The sequence below is a fragment of the Phocoena sinus genome, chromosome 16 (genome assembly GCF_008692025.1).
Source record: "Phocoena sinus isolate mPhoSin1 chromosome 16, mPhoSin1.pri, whole genome shotgun sequence".
Lineage (NCBI taxonomy): Eukaryota > Metazoa > Chordata > Mammalia > Artiodactyla > Phocoenidae > Phocoena > Phocoena sinus.
The window spans coordinates 84,846,210-84,864,782 of record NC_045778.1 but is presented as its reverse complement, the minus strand read 5'-3'; the positions used below and the strand labels follow the sequence as shown (position 1 = coordinate 84,864,782).

The 18,573-nt window shown below is 57.9% G+C and overlaps 1 protein-coding gene across 3 annotated transcripts in view; it reads right to left on the bottom strand.

The window, feature by feature from the left end:
• Positions 1-18,573, bottom strand: part of ADGRA1 (adhesion G protein-coupled receptor A1) — a 35,592-nt gene that overhangs the window by 3,915 nt on the left and 13,104 nt on the right. For all 3 annotated transcript variants that reach the window (XM_032608600.1, XM_032608602.1, XM_032608601.1), the window contains exons 5-6: positions 16,767-16,912; positions 192-290 (exon numbers count right to left, since the gene is read on the bottom strand). In XM_032608600.1, coding sequence (XP_032464491.1) covers positions 192-290; positions 16,767-16,912 — 245 coding nt within the window. The remainder of the gene's footprint in view (positions 1-191; positions 291-16,766; positions 16,913-18,573) is intronic.

Genomic DNA, 18,573 nt, shown 5'->3' with positions numbered 1-18,573 from the left:
CTGCAGTCCTGGGCGCGGCGGCACTGTTGCCGCGGGCACCCCCCTCCACCCCTCCTTCCAGCCCACGGTGCCGGGGGGATGGGAGTGGGGGACGGGAGTGGGGGATGGGAGGCGGGGAAGCCCGCGTGTGGGGAGGACGGCGCTCCTGGGCAGGGCCACGCCGCCCCCACCGCGCGGCGCCGGGTACTCACTACGCGGCGTCCTCGTCCTCCATCCCGTAGTTCCTGATGTTCGTGGCGGCCGTGATGCCGCAGATGACGAAAGGGGCCCCTCCGCTGATGAGGTAGAACCTGCGGGAAGGGGCCGCTCACTGTGCTCCAAGTCCCCCTGCAGCCCCAGGGCAGCCCCCCTTCGCCTTTCTCGGGCGTCCTGGCCGAGCAGCTGTCCACCCTGGTGGCGGAGCCGCTTCCAGCGCCCTACCCGACCTGGCCTCCCCCGCGCCCCCTCCCCCACGAACCCTGCACCCCACATTCCCCACCCCCTGCATTGCCCCCCACGTTCCCCCACATCCCCCCACCCCCTGGGTCGCCCCACGTCTCCTCCATGTGTCCCTCCCCCCCCCGCTGCTACACCTGTGCAGAGGTGACCCTGGCTGGGCCCAGCACGTGCGTCTGGGGACATGTGGTGCCCTGGTTCACGCGGCAGAAATAACGGGGAGAACGTGAAGCCCCTGAGTGGAGGGGGGACCACAGTGGACAGGGTGGAGGGGGCTGCATGCTCCGTGGGGGACAGTACGGGGCTGTGGTGGACACTACAGTCAGCCGCCTGGCCCCTTCAGGCGGAGCTGCTCATGTCGCCGGCGCTGGGGCCTCTCGGCCCGAGCCCAGGTAACGCCTGTTCCAGCAGGTGGCTGGCGTCAGCGACTAGCCGACTAGCCGTGAGTGCTCAGGCCAGTTGGCCCGATAACCTCAGGGTGAGAAACTCACAGGGGCCGTTCCTCGTGCCTTTGTGTGCTGCCTGGCAGCCCAGTTTCTCAGCTGCTTGGGGCCAAGTTCTGGCGTTTGACCCCTCCCTGGGAGGACAGGGGTTCGCCTGGAAGGGAGTTGCCTGCCCCCCCCCCGCCCCCCATGAGCTGACTGTCCCATCTGTGGGGCCGCAGCCAACAGCTCCATCCAAGGGTGTTGGAGCGGTATCCTGGGGAGCGCGAGGGCTGGGCACCTGGCCATGGAGTGTGCTGGTTGTCACACACGGCGATGGGTGGTGCCTCTGGTGGGGAGAGCAAGGGGCCAGCTCGGGGCGATTCCCCATAAGAGGGTGTTATTCACAGGACGCCACAAATGCCCAAATCAATGGGAGGCACCAGGTCCCCAGCGAGGGGGTGACACGGCCTCCAGGCCCGTGGGTGGAAGTGGATGACGGGAGGCACCAGGTCCCCGGCGAGGGGGTGACACGGACTCCAGGCCCGCGGGTGGAAGTGGTGACCCTGCACATGGTCACACCCGGTGACGGCTGCGGACTCTGTGCCTCCCGGAATTCTGTATCCAGAGGGCACGTCCTCCAGAACGAAGGAGAAAGAAAGGCACATTCTAACAAAAATAAAACACTCGTTGTCCCCTGACCTGCAGTTAAAGAAACGCCAAATAAACTCCTTCAGGATGATAGGATGCTCTACCAGACAGAAGCTTGGAGGAGTGAAGGTCATCAGAAATACTGAACATCTGGGTAAATATAAAAGGTTTTGTTTCCTCCTAATTTCTTTAAAATATATATTGGTGTTTAAAGAAAGAATTTTAACACTGCCTTGAGTTTACAGTATAGGTAGGGGCACCATCTATAGTGTCTGTAGCATAAAGAGGGTGGGGGGAGAGATGGTCCCATGCAGTTGCCAAGTTTTTAATGTATTTTACATGAAATAGTGTAAGTGTCAAGCTAAAAAGACTGTGGAAAGGCTGTGGATTTTAATCCCTAAAGCAACCATGAACAGCTAATAGGCAAAAAATTAATAGATACACTAAAATGAAATGTTACAAAATATTAAAATACTCAGAGAAGAAAATAAAAAAGGAAAAGGGAGGACAGAAAAAAAAAGAGAAAAAAGAAGCAAAAGCAGAAAAATAATGAAATGGAGACCAAATCAAAACTTCCATTAAATTTTAATGGAATAAACATTCTAAGTCAAAGCCAGAGATAATCAGAATAGATTAACAACAGCAAAAAAGCAAGACCCGGTTGTATACTGTCTACGATAGGAGGAAACATTTTAAGTAAAAAGACACAGAGAAGTTGAAAATGAATGGATGGAAATAGCTATCCACACTAACTGAGTCCAAGAAGGCCGGCGTGACTGCATTAATACCAGACAAAATAAACTTTTAAGAGAAGAGAGAAAGAGAGGCATTTCATAACGATGTCAACGTGAGTTCACAGGAAGACATTCAACTGTAAATGCGTGGGAGCCAAAGGGAAGATTCAAAACATGTGAAGCAAACATGGGCAAAGTTAAAGGGAGAAACAAACAATTCCAAAGTCATAGCTGATGTGTTGAATTCCCTTCTCTTAGCAATTGCTAGAACAAGTAGGCAAAAAATTAGTCAAGAAATAGAAGATCTGAACAAGAACATTAATCTTTTCCCTAATTGCTCTTTCTAGAACATCACACCCAGTAATTGCATAGCACTCACTCTTTTCAAGTGCACACCATTTACCATCGCAGGTGATGTGATGCTCCATAAAACAAGTGCTGATAAGTGTAAAAGTATCGAAATCATACAGTTTATTCTCTGATCAAAGTGAGATTAAATTAGAAACTAATAGCAATAAACTAACTAGGAAAACCACAAATATCTGAAAAATGAAATGACATACTTCTAAATAATTCGTGGATCAAAGAAGAAATCATAAGGGAATTTAGAAAATATTTTAATCAGAATGAGAAAAAATGCAGTGTAATATTTCTGGGATGCAGGGCTTAGAGGGACACTCAGCTGTGAGTATTTCTATGAGGAAAAAAAGAAAGGTCTAAAGTTCAGTGACTGAAGATTCCACCTCAACAGGGCAGAAAAACAAAAGTCTACAAAAGTAGACTCAAAGTAACCAGGAGGAAGAAGATGACAAAAACAGAGACAGAAATAAATGAAAAAAAACCCCACAAAAAATAGTAAAAATTATCATGCCAAAATCGATTTCCGGGAAAAAAAAAAAGTCAACAAAACGATACACTCATAGCTGGATTGATCGGGGTAAAGAGAGAGAGCACAAATTGGCAGCATCAGGAAAGAGGGGCCAGCATCGTCCACCCACAGGCACTGAGAAAATGCGCATATGCTGTAAACAATCGTCCACCCACAGGCATTGAGAAAATGCGCATATACTGTAAACAACTGCACGCCAGCTATTAGCAACTGAGATGAGATGGATAAATTCCTGGAGAAAAATACAAGCTACCAAAACTGAAAGGAGAAGCATTAGAAAATCTGGATACTCTCTTTCAAGTGAGAACACGGACTTCAATAACCACAGACATCTCGCAGAGAAACTCCAGGCTCTGCGAGTGGCCCCAGTGAATCAGAACACACATCTGAGGAAGAGAGGACACCAATCTGATATGGGCTCTTCCGGAAAATAAAGGAGCAGGGAACACCTCCTGACTCAGTTTATGAGGCCAGCATGAGCTGATACCCAGCTCAGATGGAGACACTTAAAAAAGAGTTGATTACACACAGCAACCCTCACGAGCACAGACACAAACATCTCCGACAGTGTGCCAGCAAATGAAATCTAGGACTCTATGAAAAGGACAAAGCGTCAGGGTCAGGTAAGAATGATCACAGAAATGCGGATTAGCCTGTTACTCATAAACCTCGATCAATGCAGTTCATCGTATAAACTCAAGGAGAAGCCATGTGATTGCTTAACAGGTGTAGCAAAAACATTTTAGAAAATGTAAGATGCATTCATCGTAAAAAAATCTCAGCAAACTAGGAATCGATGAATCTCCTCAACCTACTGGGAGGCGTCTGTGAAAACTGGTAGCCGGTGGTGTCATCCTTGACGGTGAGATGGTGGAGGTTCCCAAGATCGGCAACGGACAAGGTGCCCCTCCCCCCAGCCCCTGCGAACTCTGTCCTGGGCACCCCGGCACCCTGAGGAGGCAGCAAAGAAGTAAAGGCACCAGTGAGAATGAAGGAAGTACACCTGACTCGATACCTGAAAGATGCTGTGGCGTCTCCAAGACAACTGCTGGGACTAACGAGAGCATTTAGAGGTTACGAGCTTATCACACAAAAAATCAGTTATACTCTGTACACCAGCAGGAAACCATTGGAAGATAAAAATGCTGTTTACAATGACATCAAACCGGAATCCCAGCAGATTCTTTCTTTTAAGTGGATAATTTATTCTAAAATTTATATGGAAATGTAAAGGGTCTGGACTATCGAAGGCCATCCTGAAAACAACACGGACTGCAGGATGGACTACGAAGCCCCAGCATCAGGACCGTGTGGTCCCGGAGGGAAGCCTGACAGTGGACAGGGACACTTGGCTCTGTCCCATCCAGGCTGGCTAGGGGTCTCCCCATGGAGAGAACAGCTGAGCACGGCCCCTCCACCAGGGCCTCCCTTCCTGGGGTGAGGGGGGGGGGGAGCACGGCCCCTCCACCAGGGCCTCCCTTCCTGGGGTGAGGCTGGGGGCTCCGCACTTGAAGAGAATCTGCCAGGGCTCTTTCTGGGAGGCGGGGCCTGCGCAGCAGCACTTTCGGCCTGATGGCGGCCAGTGACAGGTGACTGGGCCGCTCCAAGCACCTCCGTGGGCCAGACCCCCATCGCTGCCTGCAGCCCCTCCAGGCTCACTCCTGCCTGGGCCTCCCCTTTCTGTCTCTGCCGGGACCCCGGGCCCTCCCGCTGCTCCGTCCGTCCTGCGGCTCCAGGCTCACCTCCTCTGTGCCTGCCACGCCGTCTGCTTTGTTCCCTGCACGCCCGGGTCACCTGCATGTTCTCCATGAAGGCAGGGGCCTCGCCCACCCCGTTCCCCTCGAGCTGCTGCCAGCACAGCACGTTCCTCTGAAGAGTGGTGCCGAGTGTCTGTTCTCGTAGGATGTCCTCCACTATTTGTAGGTGAGAGCGGGCATGGTGGGGCAGGCCCCTGCACTGTCCAGGCACCTCAGGGCATGAGCTCTGCGTGCCTTCCCTGGGGCTCCGGGAGTGAGCACGGGACCCGCGCGGCCAGCCCAGAGCAGAAGGAAAAGGGAAGTGACGTGCCCAGAAACTGGCCAGATTCGCAGGATGCTGTCACAGGCCAGTGTGGCCCGAGGCCTGAGTGAGGGCAGCCTGAGGGCCAGAGGCTGGGGGTGCTGCCGCCTCCGTGGAGGGGCCGAGGGAAAGGAGCTGCGCCTGCACACCCTGCAGGCGCAGTGAGCCAGCCTCCAGGATTCCAGCTCAGCGCGAGGTGGGGCAGCGGCCGGGCCAGATAAAACTGCAGGGACGATGGCGCGACTGCCTCAGTGAGCTGGGGAAATCTTCCCAGGGGAGCGAGTGCCTGGGGACCCGGCCTGAGGGTCCTGCTCCAGCCACGCAGCAAAGGTCTGGCCTGCAGGCCTCCACACCCCCGTGTTGCAGCCGCTCTGCTCCCACTGCTGATGGGGCTGCTCGGAGAGAAACCCGGGGTTGGATCAGGAGACACCTTGAGCACACGGTGAGGTGCATCGGCAGGCGGCCCCACGGGATGTGACACGCATGGAAGGGACACCTGCTCAAGCCTGCACCGCCCCCCGCGGCCCCATGGCTCAGGGAGCCCCCCCGAGAAGCCCTGCAGCGGGGGGCCCAGGGTGGTCTCTTCTCTGGTGTCTGGGTGGAAGGAGAAACCGGCAACATGGCTAAGCCACAGCCAGCGTGGGGACAGCTTGCCCAGAGACCCTGCTGCGGGTCTCAGCCTGGGGCAATTCAGTGCTGCCGACGCCTCCCTCTTCCCTGGAGGCCGAGAGGCAGCCGGGGCTCTGGAGCCAGTAGGTTGGCTCTGCCCCGCCCGCGGTGGACAGTCGGGGTCCACGCAGCTGACACCGCCCTCTCCCCCACGGCGAGGCTGCAGCCGGAGCCAGCCTGTGCCCTGGCCCTGGAGTCCTGCAGGGTGAGCGGTCACGGCCTCTCTGCTGCCTCCGGCCAGGCCCCCTCCAGCCCCCGGGCACCTCTTCCTCTGCAGGGAGCTTCGCCCGGCCTTTGCCTGGGCTGTTCAGGCTCCAAGTCCACACATGCCGGGGGGGTGGGGGTGGGGGTGGGGGTGGGGGTGGGGGTGGGTGGGGTGGGTGGGGGGTGGGGTGGGGGGCCGAGTACAGGTCGCGGGGCGCCGTGCAGGCTCGGTCAGCAGAGGGCGCTGGAGGCCGCCTCCGGCCCCTCGGCCAGGGCGACTTTTCTCGCTGCGGCTGCTGGGCGCTCGGCGGTGGGGATGCTCTGCGGTGGGGATGCTCCGCCCCCACCTGCCCCGGCTCCCCCGTCCCGCATGGACCTTCCTGCAGCAGCCTCCACTCCCCACCCCAACCAGCCAACTCCAGTACAGCCGCAGCCTCTCCGTGAGGTCGTGACCCCAGCGCTGGAGGGGCCGCGAGCCGAGGGTGCAGCCACCACTAGAAGCGAGCAAAAGCACGAAAACGGATTCGACCCTGGAGCGTCCGGAAGGGCCAGCCCTGTCCACACGTGGATTTAGCCCAGGGGGGCTGGTTTAGACGTCTGACCCCAGGACTGTGATGATAAATCTGTGTAGTTTTAAGCCCCTGAATTTGTGGTGATGTTTTCCAACAGGAGCAGGAAACGAACCTGGTCCCCCAGCTTGCACCACCCAGAAATTCCCGTCCTGGGCGGAAGTCAGGAGTGTAAGTGGCAGTGGAATCACAGAGCTAAGTGTACGAGGCACCTGTAGAGAAGGACGGGTTTGTTAACCGGACGCAGCATTTGTGCCCCAGACTCCTGCTTCAGAAGGTGCTTTCCAGCTGGTAGGAGTCGGGACAGCCGTTTGTAATGCCAGCAGCCCCAGGTGATGCAGGGGTGTGCGCTGTCTTACGGCAAAGGACAGACGGATGGACGGACGCACGGCCTAGAGGGAGGATGGGAGGAGGCTGGGTGCTCAGCAGGAGACGGCAGATGGGACCCCCAAGAGGTCCCCCCCCAGGGAAAGGGGCAAGGGCTGAGGGGTTTGGTGGGGTCACACCCCCCCTCCGGCGCCACCAGGAGCAGCGTGACTACCGGAGAGCTGGTCATTTGTCCACGTCACACGGCCACATGGTGACACAGTTACAGAGACGGGTCTGAAAAACACGCTGTGCGGTGAAAAACCAGATAAAAATATGAAATGAGCGATTCCATGTGGATACGGCTCAAAGTCAGTGCAGACAAAACTGGTGTTTAGGGGTGGTAAAATTGTTAAAAAAGGCAATAGAAGTCATGAGTGAGGACAGAGAGGGGGCTGGGCGTGGGCACGGCTGAGGTTTCCGCGGCCCCTGAAGGGCCCACGACAATGTTATAAACCTGTGCTGATACTTTAGACTTATTTGGGGTGAAAATGTTCTATTTCTCAAAAAAAAAAAAAAAGTTAAAAAAAAGGAAAAGAAAGTGAAAGGACCAGCCCTCTCCCTGAGCCTGGGGTGCCACAGAGCCTGGAGAGTGTGGGCTCCGGCGGCTCTGACCCCGCCACCCGCCTGCCCGGGCACCTGACTGTCCCCCGTCCTGTCCTCTGAGCTGGGCCTGGGCCCTGCCCTGCACGCTCGCCTGGCTGGAGCCCGCGTCCAGTCAGAATAAACCAGCTCCCGGGACAGAGAACGCTGGACAGCCGGCGCAGGGCCCAGATGGAGGGCGCTGTCCCTGCCGAAGCCACTCGGGTCCTGGGCGGGCAGCTGTGGGGCTGGGTGAGGAGCCCCTGCGTGTGCCTGTCCCCAGCTCCAGGCAGGCCCAGCTGCCCTCGAGGGTGCGGTGTCAGTGACGGGCACACAGTGAGCTCAGGCCACTGGGGTTTCTGGCTCCAGCAGCGCAGGTCCCATCTACTTGAGCTTCAGTATTTTAAATGGGCTTTTGTTTACGAGTCCCCTCTTTCCGCTTTTAGGCTAGTAATCCGCAAGCCTCCAGGGCTGCAGGGAAACCTGACTTTGAAATCCCCGCGGCCTCCCCAGTGCCCTTCCTGTGTCAGCTGAGCTGAGCGGAGGACCCTCTTTCCAGGTCAAGGGGGAGCAACGCTTCCCCGAGAGTCCAAAGGGCCACAAGAGAGGATGGAGGCCAGCAGAGGCCAGTTTCTCCCTCTGCGGCTCGGCCACCAGAAGGGACCAGTGGGTGAAGGAGCCCCAGAAAGGACCTGGGAGAAGCCGCGTCAGGCTGTGATGAGGCTCCTGACCGCGGGGTGAGGGCCATGAGTCCCCCTCGCCCCGCTGGACAGTCGGTCCACTGTCCGGGGCCAGACGTGCTAAAGGCACCCTCCCCCAGGACAGCCTGAGGAACCGCCGTCAGCCAACAGACCCTGGCTGGTCCGCGCCCTCGTGGAGCCTGGGTCTTTGTGGACGAGACGCGCTGACATGAAGAGCGGATATGAACGACTCTCATGGGGGTCACTGCTGCCAGGCCCTCCCTGTGTCCTTGAGCTAGGGAGATGCAGTTGGTGGGGGCGGGGTGGAAGCTGGAGTGAGGATGACCTGTGAACCTGCCCAGGCACCGCCCTTCAGACCCGGTGTCCGTCATCTCCTGGTGCAGTTAGCGCTCCTTGTGTTGCTCAGGACTTCTGAAACGCGAGAGGTCAGGTTGATGATTTCAGCTCAGGGGAGAGAGCCGTCCACATCCATTGCCCAGGTATGTGGCTTTTAGAGCCACCAATGTGCCTCTGAGACGCAGACCCTCACGTCCAGCTTGCACTGACCGTGGTGGACAGGAAGATGATAATCCTTGATGATTTGAGGCCTGGAGAAAAGCTGGTGGCTGAAGGCCTCAAGGCCACACAGTGAGGTACGCCGGTCCAAGCCCTGACTATGCCATGCAGATGCTCCAAGACCATCTCCTGTTCAGAGTGTGCCCTGCGTTTAACATGTAGCCAGGGCACTTTACGATGACCAGCATGAAACCGCACCCCAATTGCCACGATTCTCTCAGTGATGTGCCAGCCTGTGGGGCCGCGCGGTTGCTTTCACCTAGAAGGAGCCCTGTGTTCCTGGGCCAGGTCTGTGAGCCAGGACGTGATCCCAGGTGTGGCCTCACGGGGCCCCGGGGGTCAGGCCTGGAGGGTCCTGCTCGGTTCACCGACGGCCCCGGAGCCCTCTGCCCCCGTGGCCTTGCCGGGGGGTTGTGTGGTTCCGGCTGGCCCAGCGCTTGCCGAGCATGTCCCAAGCCCCCGGCCGTCTTTAATCACTGCTGCGAGAAGGGGTTCCTGGCAGAGAGAGCCCCAGGGAACTATCCCTCCACCAGGCAGGGCCGTCCAGGGTCGGGGCCGACTGCACGTGGGCTAATGGACGAACTGCAGGCGCCTGTCATCCAGGGTGTAGGCACCTCAGCACCAGCGCCAACTGCAGTTTCCAGATAAGAAAACCACCAGCTGACCTTAAGTAATAGGAAACTACCTAGGTGCACTAAGGGCAGAACAGATTGCAAAATTAGGATGTAATTACATGCAGCTGGATTGGGAATTAGCCCCCGAGCTTCAGTAAAACCACAGCAAGAAGCTTCGTTTGATTGTGAGGTCGACTCTCTTTGGCCGACTGCTGTGGACTGAATGTCCCCCGTTCCCATGTTGAAATCCTAAACCCAAGTGGTGGTATTAGGAGGGGCCTTGGTAATGCGAGTGGAGCCCTCACAAATGGGATTAGCGCCGTATGAGAGACCCCAGAGAGCTCCCAGCCCCTTCTGCCATGTCGGGTCGCAGCAAGACTTGGACACCTAGGAACCAGGAAGCTGGTCCTCACGAGACACCGAAGCTGCTGGTGCCTTTGTGCTGGACGGCTGGCCTCCAGACCGTGGGAAACAAGTGTCTGTTGTTTAAGCCGCCGGCCTGTGGACTTTTGTTTTCGTCACCCGAATGGACTGAGGCTAAGGGAGCGGGAGAGGTGGAGAGGTCTGTCCACCCAGAGACCCTGGCGGAGGGGCCTTGGCCGCCCATCCATCCACAGAGGCTGCGGACGCTGCCCTGCACAGCTGTTCCAGTGGCTCCCCCGGTGCTGGCTGAACGGCCCACGAGCGGCTGGGCTTGGAGACTCACGATCACCAGGTTACACGCGGCACCTTCCGTGGGGATGACACAGGCAGGGAAGGTAGAGACGTGGACAGAGAAGGGCCTGAACAAGGCTAAAGAGACAAAGAGTCGTGAAGTTTGGGTGCCGAGCCCGCCTCATGGTGGTGGCCTCTCAGCAGTGGCCGAGCCATGGCCCCCTGGCCCTCGGCGTGGACACCTGCCTCATTTTCTCTGTTTGTGTCTCTCAGCCAGGCTCTCCCTCCCCAGCTTTCTCCCTCTCCTCCCCGCTGACACTCGGAAGTGCTGACCAGCAGGCCGGCTCTGCTCCCCGAGGCTGGCGGCTGGGGACCTGGGTCTCGGTGGTTCCCCATGTCACTGACTGATGAGGGTGTTCCATGTGCCGGGTCAGCCCGGACACTTGTGCCAATGGCAGGTCTGGAGGTCACCAGCTGTGGTGCTCGGGCTGCAGGGGCGCCTGTGCAGCCGGTCCCCAAGGCAGATCTGAATGTGCCCGCAGCCGGCTTCCCTGGGCAGAACCCTGCGTGCCTTCTGCTCCTGGAGGACGCTCCCGTGCGAAGAATCCTCCACCTGGCTTCCTGCTTGGAGCTTCAGCACCTTCTCAGCCACACGCTGCAAATCACACCCCGACCAGCTGAGCCCGCGTGGCAGACCCAGCCCTGGACTCGGTCTTCTGCCTGTTCCTGCTGCTTGGTTTTGCTTTCAGACCACCCAGTGGAATTCCCCGGTGCCAGTGCCCCAGTGCACCCCGGGCCTCAGCAAGGTCCGCACCTCTGGGTCGAGCACCTTGGCTGTGCCTTGTGTGCCTGGCGTGGCTCTGTGGCCCCCTCTGTGAGTACAATGAGCCCCCTTCGAGGCCTCGTCTGCGTTTCTTCCCGGAGCTGTGCTTTATCACCCCTCACCCAGCGTCTACATTCCTAGAAACCCCTCCCCAGCGTGCTAGCCTGTGCAGATTCTCCCAGACTCAGCTTGAAGGGTCTCCTCCCACTGCGGCCCCGTGTGGGTCCCTCTGTGGAACCACAGCCAAGCAGCCACCACCTCCATGCTGAGCAGTGGAGGGGGGGACCCCGGGAGTCCCGTGATGATAGCTGAGCCTCTGGTCCTCACGTCAGAACAGAGTTTTGATCAGACTGCTTTCCTCCAGAGCCCAGCTCAGATTAGCACTGAGGTCATGCATTCAAGGCCAAATTAAAAAATATTTACTGAATCACTATCATTTATCTGCATGTGGTTTCGACATTTAATGAGGAAGAGCTGTGAGCCTGGTTCAGAGGAGACAAAGGGGCAGAGGCAGTCCTTTCCCTCAGTCCAGGGGGAGGACGCAGCAAAGCCCCTGTTAGATGTACTGGGATGGCTGCCAACAGCATTCTGTGGGATCCAGGGATACGGTCCTGCAGGAGCAAAGGGAGTGGCAGGCGTGGGGAGGGGCCGTCACCACATGGTGGAAGCAGGCGTCCTAGCAGGGGCTGCTGGGGGAAGGCGGGGGCTCAGGCTGGGGACCGGCCGCATCAGTGGCGTCGGGGCCCTGCGTGCTTCCACGTTAGGAGGGGACTCTGGAGGGATGGGGGTTGGACGGAAGGGCACTGAGGGTGGGAGGCCTGGGGGACGGAGAACAGTCTGAAGGGAGTACAGTGGCTGAGGGGGGCCGGGGTGACAGAGGAGGGGAGCCTGGGAGCACAGGGGCTCCTCCTGACGTGGGGAGGGGATGAGAACAACATGGAGCAACGCCCAGCTTCCTGACACTGGCGTGGGGGTGACGGTGCCAGTGCCTTACTGAGCCGCCTGCTGTGTGTGGTGGTGCTGGGCATGCGCTCAGGTCCACGTGGACACCCCAGGGCACTGGGCGTGGGCTCCGGTCCATGCGGACACACCAGGGTGCTGGGTGTGGGCTCGGGTCCATGTGGACACCCCAGGGCGCTGGGCATGGGCTCGGGTCCACGTGGACACACCAGGGCGCTGGGTGTGCGCTCGGGTCCACGTGGACACACCAGGGCGCTGGGTGTGGGCTCGGGTCCATGTGGACACACCAAGGTGCTGGGTGTGTGCTCGGGTCCATGTGGACACACAGGAGTGTGGGTGTGGTTTTGTGTCCCTCGTGGACACACTATTAGTTGTGTTGGGACCTCTGAGAAACAGCATTGGCACCTTGGGGACCGAAGGCTGCACCAGGGCTGCATGGACACTGGGTGGTGGTGGCTGGAGTGGGGAGCTCTGCCTTGAGTCCCTCCAGGCATCTTGGTGTGAGGGGACCCTGTCATGGGTGCGCAGTGCTGTGTCCTGGATCAGGGGGCCTGGTGGTGGAGGCTGGGCTGGGTGGGCCCTTGGGAGCTGGACCGGGCTCCTGGCCGGGTCCATGCTCCAGTCCTGCCCCCTCACTGGGCAGCTCCCCTGTGGGGCATATGGTCCTCTCTCACCTCCTGCTGTTCTTTCCCACCTCCGCTCTCCCCCGAGCCCTTCACAATGCTTCCTGCGCTGCCCATGTGCTGGTTCCCCAAGGCCTACCCCCCACCCCCACCCCAAGAAAACCAGAAGGTCCTGGTGCTGACATCCTGGGCCCAGCTGAGGCTCTGAGTCTGGCCTATCCCCGGACTCCCACCCCCAAAGCTGAGGGGTAGCACCTCCTTGTCTAAACGTACACCCTTTTGTTCCAAGTGGTGATACCCCAGCAAGAAGCCCTGAGGCAGGACTGACGGGCCAGGGACCCAATTCACACTCAGCTCACAGCCATGAGAGACCCGTAAAGGCCTTGACTCTGCTCGGTGACCCTTGGGCCTGGCCCGGGGCCTGAATCGAGGTGCTCCCCTAGAGCCCACACTCCACACCCATTCCATTCCTCACATAGAGAAAGCAGACAGCTAACCTGGCCGTGCAGCCCCCCAGCAGAACCTGCAAAGTAACCCACCTCCACCCCAGGCCCTCCCCGGCTCCTGACCCTGACCTCGGAGCTTTCCAAACACCAGAAGGAATGAAATAGTATGTTTCCCATCATTGGAGTCAAGTTCTCTCCCCTCAGCCACGTGGCCCTTCAGTCAATCTGGAATTCCCTCATTCAGCTGTCTCTAAGACTTCCAGCACAATTCTAGAGAGATTCACCCCACCCCCTGAAAACGGAATGATCTGTGGAAAATAAACAACACATTCATAAATAACCAGTGGGTAGAAGAGAAAATCACAAGGACAATCAGAAAAGACCTTGAGATGAATGAATAAACCCCACAACACACCACAACCTCTGGGATCAGCAAAAGCATTGCCCAGAGGGAAATTCATAGCCATAAGTTCTAGAGTCAAAACAGAAAGATCTCAAATCAGGAATCTGACTTTATACTGTAAGGAAGTGGGACAAAGAAGAGCAAACTGAATTCAAATCAGCAGAAGGAAGGGAATAATAGACACTAGAGCAGAGATAAATACAATAGAGGCGATCACTAATTAGCTGCTGATGTATGAACCGGGACAACCCTCGAATCTCTTTATGCCTCAGTTTCCTTATTTTGTAAAATAGAAATAGTCATGTTCCCTCTAATGTGTGTGAAAGTACTGTGTAAACTATGAGGTATTATTAAACTTACTTTACGTCAGACACATTTTCTGTTCTAAACAAACTGTGAATAATCGTAAAACACGTGCCTGCCCTTTAGCATAGAGCGTGACAGAGTATGTGCTCAACAAATGTCGCCTATTTCAAAAAAGAAAAATTAAAAAATAGAGAAAATGGATGAGATCAAAGTTGGTTCTTCAAAAAGATTGACAAAATTTTCTAACTGTTAGCTAGACCAAGAGAAAAAGAGAGAGGACTAACACAGTCCTGGAAGTCCTAGCCAGAGCGATTAGGCAAGAAAAGAAAGAAAAGCACTCAAATTGGAAACAAAGAAGTAATACTCCCTCCATGCAGATAACATGAGGTAGATAAGACCCCAAAGGATCCACAGAAAGTTGCTGGAGCTAGTAAGCAATTTCAGCCAAGTTGCAGGACACAAGATCAACACAAGGAATCAGTTGTATTTCTGTACATACGCAATGAACAGCCTGAATATAAAGCTAAGGAAACAATCCCATTTACGATAGCATAAAAAAATACTTAGGGAAAAATTCAACCACAGAGCACACGATATGTGCACTGAAAACCGTAAAACATTCCCGGGAGGAATTAAAGAAGAATGGAAAGACATCCTGCGTTTACAGATTGGATGCTGCTAATAATGGTAAAATGGTAACACAGCTTAACGTGCTCTCCAGATTCAATGCAATCTCTATCCAAAGTCCAATGGCCATTTTTGCAGAAATGGAGAAAACTATTTTAATATTTGTGTGGGATTTCGCAACTGTTTTCTTTTTATTTCTCAGTGGAAAACTGCAGAGCTGGGCTGGGAGGACACAGGGTCTCTGGCCACTGCCCGTGCCGCCCAGCCCTCCCCGAGGGTCCAGCAAGACATGGTGCGCTCTGTTCTGACAGCTTACGCAGCACGCCCTGGCAGCACGTGGCCTTTTGGGGCGCTTCCCTCTCAGGGAGTCCCAGGAGCTAACTTCCTGTTGCTGTTGGTAAAGCTCAGGCGACTTTCCAGTCTTGGGAGTGGGGTCAAGGATGCAGTAAAAGGACGCCTGTTGCGGGGCCGGTTGGAAGATCCCCACTGGTGAGGGTGCTTCCGGTTGAGGAGGCTGAGGGCAGAAGCTGCAGGGCCTGGAGCGTGGAGGGCAGAATGTGAGCCCTGGGGACCTGGGACGAAAGTCTCTGGTCCCTGACGGCTCCCCTCAGCCTTTAGGGTCCCCAAGATCAGCCTCTGGTCTCTCTGGAGAAGGCCCAGGCCCATCACATTCGCCGCCAGCCCCCGGCCAGGCTGGGCCGAGAGAGCAGACTGTGCTGGTGAAGGGGGGAGCCGGAAGCAGACGCCCCCGCCCTCCGACATCTGCACCCGTGGCGGGTGTGCGTGCCGGGACGGGGTGGCGACGGGCAGGCCGGTAACCGAGGGAGCTACTGGGGTCACAGCGCTACGTGGACGCCCCAGTGTCAAGGCCCTTCGTACTAAAGGAAATGGACTGTGGGGCGGGGGTGTGGCAGTGGCCTCCAGCCAGCACCAGGAGCGGCCAGTTTCCCCGAGTGACCTGCGGGTGTGACAGCGCGGCTGGGGCAGTCCCCACCCCAGGCCCCAGGTCACGGAGCCCCACGGTGCTGGGCGCCCAGCCGGGTCATGTGCATTTTGAAGCTGTCAGAGAAAAACAGAGCGAGCTCCACAGCTCCACCCCAGTCTTCAAGCAACCAGGCAGTGCTTCAATCACTTTCAGACCCACAAATGCATTTTGAGAGTGATTTTTAAACCCAGGGGACCTGGGGCCTCCCTGGCAGGAGACGAGATGATGACATCCCGCTTCCCTGGCCGAAGTCACTGTGAAAGCGCCACTGCCCCTGGTTGCCACATGGCAACGCGTCTGCTCCACCTGAAAATCAAACAGTGTCGGAAGCCTGGGGGCGGGGACGGGGTGGTGTTGCGGGGGGTCGCTATCCACTTAAATAACACAGGGCGCTTTTTAATCTGCCTCAGAATGGCCGCTCTGCCGGTCTGTGGGCTTACTGAGCGCTGGTCCACATCCCTCCAAATGCAAAGCCAGACAGAGCTCGGTCCGAGGGGCCGGGTGTCCCTGGTGCCCCCCGCATGGGCCGCAACCTCACAGCGGCAGCAGCTGCCTTTCCCAGGGATCACCTGGCTGGGATCGTCTCAGGAATCCCTGGCAAAAGGCTCCCAAACGCCAAGGGTCCCCCTCCCCCCCCCCCAGCCCCAGTGTCCAGGGCGACCTCTGGCCGAGCTGCACATCACCACCAGCGGGCACCCTGGGGAAGCTCAGTGGGCAGCCAACGCTTATGCTCTCCGAGCTCAGGTGACGTCCTGGAGATGGTGGCAGCCGGATGGCTTTGGGCAGCTGGTGCCCAGGCTCAGGGCCACGTAGGCCGATCTGAGCCTGGCTCTTGCCGACGGCCGATTTGGGTTCAGTCTTGGCTCAGAAAATTGAAGGGCAGAGCCCAGCAAAACAGTGATTGCCACAGATGGCTGCCCAGTGCGGGGGCAGGTATGTCCTTGCCTAAAGGAGCCGAGATCGCTCCTTGGCGTGAAGTGAGATGCACTCCTGCCGTGGCCCTGGCAGGCTGGTGCCACAGCGTCTCCCTGGCTCAGATGCTGGCAGGGGGTCTGGGGCTCCCATTGGCCCCAGGCCTGCTCCGACCACGTCCACCTCGAGCCTGCGCGGCCCAAGGAGGCAACGGGGACAACTGGCTGGAGGGGGCCTCCGAACCCGTGGCCGAGCCTCGCAGTCACCTTGAGACCAGGCCCCACTCTTAGCTCTCTGAGACCCGTGAATAAACCAAAGCCAAGACCAGGCCACGGACCCACCACGGAGCCATCTCTCCCCACGCCCACCCGACATGGGTGCTGGGGTTCTCCCCGCGGGAGCTCAGCAGTACCAGAGGGCAGTCACCCCAGCACCGGAGCCCCACCCTGCCCCTGGCCACCTGTGCCATCGGATCATCCTTAGGCCCCCGGTGCCCTTGTGGCCAAGAGCCCCAGAGGGAGGTCCAGGGCCGGGGTCTCTTGGAGCCTGGTGGTGGGGTGGCCAGGTGCACTCAGTACCTGAGCAGGGGCTGCTTGGGGTGCGGTGGCTGGTCTGCCCCCGGGCACAGCGGGGCCTTCTTGGTCACCTGCTTGTAGATGTTCCTGGCGGCCACTCCGATCCACAGCATGGTGGAGAGTGTGGAGTAATGCAGCACGATGCCCACCTGGGGGGAGAGAGCGAGTGAGCCAGCCCCCCCCAGCCCCGCCTCCGCCAGCGCACGTTCCCCCAAGTCCGAGCCCCTGCCCCTCGCATCCTCGGGAGGCGGTGACAGGAAGTGGGACTGGCAGGGGGCACTGGGGTCCTCGGGGCAGATGCCACACTTCACAGGGGCTGGAGCTCAAGGGAGTCGCGTGGGCTGCCAGGACCCTTGAACGGTCAGCATGGCCATCCTGCAGAGAGGTGTGTGAGCGACACCCTGGGCATGGTCCTAGTGGCGAGCACATCCTCCCGCACGTGGGCCGGGTGCACACGTCTGTGTGGTTGGCATGGCTCAGCCCCAGCGGCGCCCACCAAAGGAAGGGAGGGGCGACGGCGCAGCGGGGTCTCCCGGGATTCCGGTGTTTGCTGCTCGCGGGTGAGATACAGCGCTTTGGGGTCAGAGGCTGAAGTTCACTCCCTGCCAGTCGGAGTCGCTCATTACTATGGCAATAATCTGCCTTAGCTGATTACATATTCCACACCCCGTCATCTCCATCCGATCCTGTAAAATGAGTTACCTTTGAAGTAATAACCTGACATTTCGCAATGACAAGTAAAACATGGCTGTAATTGTAAGGATGTCAATGTTTAAGGGATACAGAGATTCTGGGAATAAAGGTAACATCGCACCATTATAATGATTTATCAACTCCAGGGTTCAGTGTTTACTTATGAGAAGGCTCCGTAATAATGGGTGAGAACGTCGTGGGGTGGTGGGAAACTCCCTGGGCTGTGTTTACGGTTTCAGATGGCTCCCTGCAGCGGGGAGAGCCCAGCCTTTCCCTCCGCCTGACTTGGGCCTCGTGGTGGGGCCGTGTGCGCCTGGGGCCTTGAGCTCATGGCCTCACCCCAGCCTGGCCGAGAGGAGGCATGAGGACCTGAGGGGCTAGAACTCCCCGCACCAGAAACAGGAGGAAAGGGGACCATGTGGGCCTGGCCCTCGACTGCAGGACAGCAGAGTGGCTCTCGTCACGTGTGAGTAGAAACAGTCAGAGACACGTCCTTAGAAGGAACGCCACCCTCGGCCTCTGGAGCTGGTCCCAGGCCGGGAAGAGGACCCGGAACCCAGAGTGGGGGCAGGGAGGCAGCAGAGCCAGGTCTGCCCTTCACCCGTCTGTCCCGAGCGTCGCCCGGACTGTGAAAGTTTGTGGGTGATGAGAAGGTGTAAACGGCAGGACTCCGTCTGCCAGACACCAGCTTCAGGCTGGACACGTGGAGCGGTCGCAGGGTCGTTACCCTGGCGTCCAGATGGCCCCTCTGCCATGCTGGCCGCCGCCCGTGCTTCCGGACCCAGGGCTGGCGCTGACGCACAGGGATTAGCGGGGCCCGCGGCGGCCGCCCATGCCCGTGATGTCAGGGAGCCCTTCAGTGAGGCTCGCAGCCATGGTTTCGTCGCCATAACAACCGTCTGTTCCCTCCAGCCATCCTGAGCCACTCTCGTTCCTCATGTCTCTGTAACACATTTCCCTGTGACACCTGGATGAGGAGGGTTGGCTGCGGGGTCTGTGTCAGGCCTCGGGTGGTGGTGAGCTGTCGCTGTCGCGGTGAGGGCAGGCTGGCCGCCGGCCGGAGCAAATCCACATTTATGCTAATGATTCGGCTCGTGTGATCACGGAGGCTGAGACA